This window comes from Arachis stenosperma, chromosome 7, assembly GCF_014773155.1.
Source record: "Arachis stenosperma cultivar V10309 chromosome 7, arast.V10309.gnm1.PFL2, whole genome shotgun sequence".
NCBI classification, from domain to species: domain Eukaryota; kingdom Viridiplantae; phylum Streptophyta; class Magnoliopsida; order Fabales; family Fabaceae; genus Arachis; species Arachis stenosperma.
The window spans coordinates 42,277,764-42,285,286 of NC_080383.1; the positions used below are offsets into that span (position 1 = coordinate 42,277,764).

Genomic DNA, 7,523 nt, shown 5'->3' on the forward strand with positions numbered 1-7,523 from the left:
TTGTGTTAGTGATTTGTGTTAGTTGTTTTATGTTAGTGGTTTTGTGTTAGTGATTTGTGTTAGTGGTTTATGTTAGTTGTTTTATGCTAGTGGTTTCTGTTAGTTATTTTATGTTAGTGGTTTGTGTTAGTTGTTTTATGTTAGTGGTTTCTGTTAGTTATTTTATGTTAGTGGTTTATGTTAGTTGTTTTGTGTTAGTGGTTTGTGTTATTTGTTTTATGTTAGTAGTTTAGCTGTGTGGTCCATGTTAGTTGTTTCGCATGTGCTTCTCCTTCATGGAATTTTGTGCGGTTTTATTTAGTATGATGTTTAGTTGGTGCTTTATTGTTTTGGTTATCTTTGTTGTTGGTTATGAAGCTGGTTCTAACAATGCGGTGCATGTCACGTGCAGCCCCAGTGATGCATCAGGAGCATGCGGCAGCAGCAGGGCATGCGACTTGATGACAGATACGTTCCGTACTTACAGATGGCCGGACTATACCATCTTGCAAGGCTGAACGATAGATGGTTCCGGTTAGACGAGGCCCTTGTCAGTGTATTTGTCGAGCGATGGCGTCCGGAGACGCACACGTTTCACATGCCATTCGGAGAGTGCACGATCACACTTCAGGACGTGGCATACCAGTTGGGTTTGCCAGTGGACGGGCGTTACGTGAGCGGCTGCCTATCAAAGTTTCATTTATACATCCAGGGTGCCCGCCCAGCCTGGGTGTGGTTCCAGGAGTTGCTTGGAGTGGTTCCACCTCCCAGCCAGGTTCAGAAGTACGCAGTGAACTGCAGCTGGTTTCAAGAGACTTTTGGTGAGTGCCCCGATGGAGTCGATGACGAGACTGTGCGGCGATATGTCTGTGCGTACATCATGATGTTGTTGGGTACGCAGCTGTTTGGGGACAAGTCTGGCAACCGCATTCACATCAGATGGCTTCTCTACGTAGCTAGACTGGAGGAGATGGGTACCTATAGCTGGGGTTCTGCAGCACTGGCATGGTTGTACTGGTGCATGTGCCGAGTGGCGAACAGACATGTGGTCAAGTTAGCGGGCCCACTTCAACTACTTCAGTCTTGGATCTTCTGGCGATTTCCTCGGTTTAGGCCTTTTGGATATGAGACATTCAGCTGGCCATTGGCGTCGAGGTACTCTACTCAGCCTTCTCTATTTCATTTTAATATAAATAAATCCATGTTCATTAATAATGTATTAGAAACCCTAAACACACATTTAAGTTGCCATAAGACACATGTATGATGCAGGTGGTCAGGATACAACCCTTCTGGTAGCGAGAAGGGTCCTAGAGTGGAGATGTGGAGGCTGAGGATAGACCGGTTACAGCACGGGGAGGTGAGTACGCTACTTAATAAGTTTCTTTATTTAACCACACTTTATGAGTTGGCTGACAATGGAGAGTTCTCCGTGCAGTTTATCTGGATGCCGTACACCACTCCCGACGTACTTCAGGTTGTGCATCCAGAGGTTTTGGAGCCTCGGCATATTGCGTTGTGGCGGTCAGTGACGTCGCTGATCTACTTTGCCGTCATAGAGTGGCATCAGATAGATAGGGTTCTTCCGCAGTTCGGAGGGGTGCAGCCCCTCCGAATCCCGCACTGAACATCGACTTTCTGATGTCGAAGGACGGCAGAGGTGGCGATCGATGGTTTCCGTACGATCTTTAGAAGTGGCATCTGTATTGGGAGTCCCGTGCGGACACGGTGCTGAGGTTTGATGTTGTTGCCGACCCTGGACCATCGCATTTGTTTCTCGAGTGGTGGAGTCAGCATGGAAGAGGTTCTTGTCTCCGGATATGCAGTTGGGGGATCCGAGAGCCGTTCCTATTCCAGTTGAGGCCTCACAGCGGGGTGTCGGGCGAGTTCCTGACATGGATCATCCTGAGGACGTGCCTGACAGGCGCAGGGTTGAGAGGAGAGCTCGTGTGGGCACACGACGGAGCCAACGTGAGTGGAGGTGGCTTGATGCGGCTATAGACGATGATGACCATGCTGGTTCGGCTAGAGGCGGACGACGAGGCCAGGGAGGGAGACGGAGAGGGCGTGGTGCCGACGACGATGACGACGATCAGCATGGTCCGGTGGGCGGGGATGGTGCAGGGGTTGTTGCAGTTGGTGGTGTTAGTACCCACGATGGCGGACATGGAGGAGAGTGGTATGGGTCAGGTATGGGTGATGGGGCTGAGCCTGGTGACACTGGACTTGGGCCTGTGTCTCTTGGGGATTACTTCTTTGGTGTACCCGCCCATGACCAGCCTCAGCAGGAGGGTACCCCTTGGGTTATTCCGGGATCACAGTGGTCAGATTTCCTTGGCTCAGATACGCTTGATGCGGACTTCGGGGGTCCACAGTTTCTAGCGGACATTACCGCCATCATGCAGGAGAACGTGCCGGCCCGGAGGCGTGGTGAGACCTCCGGCACTCAAGCACCCTTAGACGTTGATCTGAACGAGCCTTCTACGGCATCTGTTGGTGATCATTTTGGTTTGGGAGGCACCCCACCATCCGCCTACGCTGCTGCATCAGAGTCTGTTGCCGGGCCGTCTGCGGCAGCCTCCCATTTTACGCCACCTGCACAGCCTGGCTCGGATGAGGACGCGGATGAGATCGAGGATGAGGAGCCGTTTATCCGCAGAGGTCAGGGGGCACGGGTACCCCGTTGTTGCGGTACGGGCTCGCATCTGTTTAGATGAGTCATGTATCATGTATTTTGTTCCGTAGGGTTTATTCATGTATCACAGACATTGTACTTTTGTTGTTATTTTAGAGCGGTTTTCCTTTGTTGTTTGTTCATTGAATTGTACTTTGAAAACGGGTGTTTACCGGATTTATCAGTGACTATTTATAATCATTGCATCATATAACAGTCTAATATGTACATTTATTTATTAAATTTTGCATTTAGGGTACTTGTAGCAAGATTCAAAGTGATACATAACATATTCATTACTTAACGCAACATGCTGAATACATGAAAGTAAAAAAATCAACAATAAAACTTAACTAAAATAAGTACTACCGCTAAGAACATGACTACTAATGGCCCCCAGTGTGAGACGATCCACCCAACTGTGGGCAACTCCGACGTGTGTGTCCGGGTTGGTGACATAGGCCACATCTCTTTGGACGGTTTGGATCTGCCTCGTCCATATTTGTTCGTATTCTGGTGGACCTGGGACGACCCTCTCTCGCACGCCTCTTGTCAGGGTCCGGTATCACAGTGGGCCCGTCGTATGGTGGCCAGAAACCCTCTGGAATCAGAGGGTGAATTCCATCCGATACACACTGAATACCGAACTAATCCTATACACGCTGTGAACATAAGTGGTCCAGTTTACCCGTGAGTAGGCACAACATGCAAGTGCGTGCGGACATGGGAAATGAAGCGCCTGGAAGTACCCGCAGTCACATGTCCGAGCGGCAAGCGATACTCTGTAGCTACCCAATGAGAAGGAACCAGTCGGAGTGGTTTCGGCAACGGTGAACTCGGAATTATCCCTGTCATACAAAGTCACTGTGAAGCACCTCGCCGTCTTCAAGTTGGCCTCAATACACTTGGCCAAGTGCTGACTGAATTGTTGTCCGGTTCCCATCTGGGCCTCAGCCTCTCTCCCCTTGCGAACAAAAAGTTCCGCAAGCCTTCCATATGTTGCTTTCACCAGCGAGGATACAGGTAGGTTTCTGACACCCTTGAGGATTGAGTTCACACACTCGGAGATATTCGTTGTCATGTGACCGAATCTCCGACCCTCGTCACGATGTTGAGTCCATAAGGAATATTCAATCTGGTTCGCCCACTCACACATCGCCGGGTCTTCAGACCGCAGAATATCAAACCAGTAATCAAACTCAACCTCGGTCTTGGCATACGCCGCATTCACAAGAAGCCTCCGTGCGTCTTTGCCCTTGAAGGTAAGGGCAAAGTTAGCAGCTACGTGTCGAATGCAGAATGCACGGTATGCAGATGGAGGTAACCAACCTCCGTCAGGAGCCTCAAGCGCAGCCTTGATGCCGTTATGCCTGTCCGATATAACCAGCAGACCCGGCTGTGGTGTCACGTGCTGACGAAGGTGGGAGAGAAAGAATGCCCAAGACTCAGCATTCTCACCCTCTACTAGTGCGAATGCAACAAGTAGAATGTTGGAGTTCCCGTCCTGTGCAATTGCGATGAGCAACGTTCCCCCGTACTTGCCATACAGATGGGTGCCGTCAATGCTGACTAGCGGCTTGCAATGACGGAATGCCTCGATGCACGGTGGAAACGTCCAGAAAAGTCTGTGAAAATAAGCTTGAGACTCGTCTACCTGTCCTCCAACTCGAACGGGGCTAGTCTTTAGGACTGCAACAGTACCAGGCATCGTCAACTGGACTCCCAACACCCACCTGGACAGCTCGTTGTATGACTCATCCCAGTCACTGTAGATGAGGGCAACAGCCTTCTGCTTCGCCATCTAGACCCTCCTGTAAGTTGGCCTAAACCCAAAGTGTGCTGCCGTGGCATTCAAGAGCACCTTGATGCTGACGGATGCATCCGCCCTAACCATTGGCATAATGAACGCCGATATCACATGGTAATCCAAACTCCTGTGGTCACTCGAGATGGAGGTGGCAAGATAAGTGTGAGGTCCATTGTATCGTTTGACCTCCCAAATGCCCTTGCGCTGCCGGAGACTCAGCCGAATCAACCATGTGCACCCATTCCCAAACTCAGAACACTTGCTCACATATCGGCGATAATCAGACTCGACTACCTTGTACTGTACCCCTCGCCGGATGTTGTAAGTCTTCACACTTAACAGGGCCTGATCTTTATCCTGAAATTGCTGACCAACCTGGAACTCTGTCAGATCAGCAGTCCCTTCCGCATCTCTAGCTCCGAATCCAACAGAGTGCCCAGAAACCCCCTCCTGCCTCATGGCATCCAAGTCCAAAGAGGAAAAATGAGGTGGATACTGCTGTGTGCCAGAGCTAGAACCACCTACCGCCAATGCAGGCTCACTCGCTCCAATATCATCGCCGCTGTCATCGTCAATCATATCCGGCTCGACGTCATCCTCCTCTGCATCACCCAACAATCCGTCTCCAACGCCAAGCGGTGCAACGCCCAGTAAAGCGTCCGGCAGATTTTCCCTTGAACCAACCTCGTCGCCTACGCTGCCGTTGAGATCAACAGCAAAAGACGGGGAGGCGACAGGTTGGACCACTGGCTGGTACACAGGGATGGAGGAAGAACCAACGGCAGGCCGAGAACTAGAACCGGCTGCCGTGGCTAAAGTGATGGTATTTCGGTTCAAACCCCCTGAGCTGGATACCACATCAACCAGCTTTGCCAACAACTCTGGTGTCCTCACCTCCGGAAACTGCCGCCGACAAAGAAACATTACTTGCAAGTCCTCGTCACTACTGATCGTGAAACAATCATACTTCACGGTATCCTGGAGGACCGTCACTGGAATGCGATAGTAAAACTTCTTAACCCGCTTCGCACCTTCCTGACCAAGTTTCATCAGCACAAATCTAACAAGGTCATCATAGCTCGTCGAAGGACTCACGATAATACAGAGAGGATCCTTATCTGTGAATTTCACACCGGAACAAGTTTTCCTCTTAATGGATCCTCTGTGGTGAACCAAAACAACAAAACTCTCCTCACTAGCCATCTTACACCCTCTAATGAGAGCAACTCACGTTTACAACCATATATATACTGCTCTGTCTCCCACTAATTCGAACCAGCCTTCATCGAATTAGGGATTTTATAATTCGAACCAGCCTGGTTCGAATTACTTGATGCAGCTTCTCTCTCTCTAATTCGAACCAGCTTGGTTCGAATTACGTGCGTTGCTAGTTCGAACCTACCAGGTTCGATTTATTTGGTTCGCTTTCCTTGTAATTCGAACTGCACTGGTTTGAATTAATCATGGATGCAGTTCGAACCAGGCTGATTCGATTTATATTAATATATGGTTTGGCTCATTATTGAAACGAGTTTGGTTTTGGCTTATATTCGTAAATCTGGCCTACCATTGGTGGATTCTGGTTTTTTGCCCTTAAGAAAATATTTATGGGACTCTTTCATTCAATCATTGATTGGTAAAATGTATAAAAAAACATAATCAAATAAAAAGAAAATATTTTTTTCTGCATCAAATTGATAAGATAAAAAAATTGTTTTTTCCTACATTAAATTGATATAAAAAAAGACATAGTACTATTTTACAAAAGTTGGACATAAATTTAAAAGGTGGAGGAATGACTAAAAATATAGATTAGATAAATAAATTCAAGAAAAGAAATGAGTGGATGTTATGCGTTGAAAGTAGTAACTACTGCAAAACTAAGTAAAAAATAATTATTATATTAAAAAAATTGAACATCAAACTTCTATGTCCCTTTTGAATATTGTTATTTTGTTATAGTATAAATAATAGTTTAGAATTATCTAAATATTTTAATATAAATTATTTAATATTGTCAGAGCTAAAAAAATTAAAAAATAAAATTAATATTTTTTTAAGAATGATTATTTTTAAAATTATAAATACACAATAAAAAATAGAATACATTAAAATAATACTATAATAAAAAATAATTCAAAAGTGAAAATTAACAAACTAATTGAATATATATACACAACTAACCAATATTATCATCATTCGGTATATTATTTGGAGCAATTCTAATACTTGAATATCTAAAAAATATATTATTAATATATAAATAATATTTTTTTTATTTATCTTCTTTTAATATAAACGATTTAATATTATTTGGATAAAAAAATTAAGAAATTGATTAATATTTCTTTTAAAAATGGTTTTCATCAAAATTATAAATATATAATAAAAATTTAGAGTACATTAAAATAGTACCATAATAAAAAAAATTAAATATTAAATTAATAGTGTAAATTTTTTAAGTGAACAATTATCAATTATAATACATTGTATTATAGATATATGTGACATATTATATTAAAAATAATTAAAAGTTTACTAAGTATGAATTAAATCTTTAAAAAAATAATAATTTATTCCCATTAATATTATTACTGTTCCATTTATTATTTGAATTTGGACCAATTCTACTGTTATTATAAATATATGAACGTTTAAAAAGTAAATATATTATTGGCATAAGATTAATGTACTTTTAAATTCTACCAAAAATAAATTACTTTCTTATATAAATCATAGCTATTAAAAATAAAAAAAATAATAGTAATAATCAAAACATAGATCTAAACAAAAAAATTATTATTTATAATTTATAACAATTAATTTAGATAGAATATCTCAAGTAAAGTATTGAAGGTCAGTAATTTTGGATATGTGTCTATTTTTATTTGTGATATTTTTAAGAAAAAAATAAATTGGATTAAAAGCAAATAAAATAAAAAAATTATCTATCTGAAATGAGAAAAAAAAAAAAGAGAAAAACGGGTAAGAGACTGGTGAAAGTGACGTCAAGGTGGTCAAGTGGAGTAAGTGTAAAGTTGCTCTAATAACATGAATATAATA

General features: G+C 43.4%; 3 protein-coding genes across 3 annotated transcripts; 1 reads left to right on the forward strand and 2 right to left on the reverse strand.

The window, feature by feature from the left end:
- The first annotated feature begins 412 nt into the window (after positions 1 to 412).
- LOC130939735 (protein MAIN-LIKE 1-like) lies at positions 413 to 1,606 on the forward strand. Its single transcript, XM_057867821.1, has 3 exons — positions 413 to 1,134; positions 1,252 to 1,339; positions 1,418 to 1,606. Exons 1-3 carry the CDS (start codon positions 413 to 415, stop codon positions 1,604 to 1,606), a joined length of 999 nt encoding a protein of 332 aa, XP_057723804.1.
- Positions 1,607 to 3,260: 1,654 nt separating this feature from the next.
- Positions 3,261 to 4,454, reverse strand: LOC130939736 (uncharacterized). The gene has a single exon (XM_057867822.1). The coding sequence runs from the start codon at positions 4,452 to 4,454 to the stop codon at positions 3,261 to 3,263; it is 1,194 nt and encodes a 397-aa protein (XP_057723805.1).
- LOC130939737 (uncharacterized) lies at positions 4,455 to 5,663 on the reverse strand. Its single transcript, XM_057867823.1, has one exon. It carries the CDS (start codon positions 5,661 to 5,663, stop codon positions 4,455 to 4,457), a length of 1,209 nt encoding a protein of 402 aa, XP_057723806.1.
- Between the last annotated feature and the right edge of the window lie 1,860 nt (positions 5,664 to 7,523).

Coding starts and splice junctions, on each gene's coding strand:
- LOC130939736 (XM_057867822.1), bottom strand. CDS start 4,454: ATGGCGAAGCAGAAGGCTGTTGCCCTCATCTACAGTGACTGGGATGAG.
- LOC130939737 (XM_057867823.1), bottom strand. CDS start 5,663: ATGGCTAGTGAGGAGAGTTTTGTTGTTTTGGTTCACCACAGAGGATCC.
- LOC130939735 (XM_057867821.1), top strand. CDS start 413: ATGCGGCAGCAGCAGGGCATGCGACTTGATGACAGATACGTTCCGTAC. Junction 1,135..1,251: donor AGCTGGCCATTGGCGTCGAG/GTACTCTACTCA, acceptor TGTATGATGCAG/GTGGTCAGGATACAACCCTT. Junction 1,340..1,417: donor ACCGGTTACAGCACGGGGAG/GTGAGTACGCTA, acceptor TTCTCCGTGCAG/TTTATCTGGATGCCGTACAC.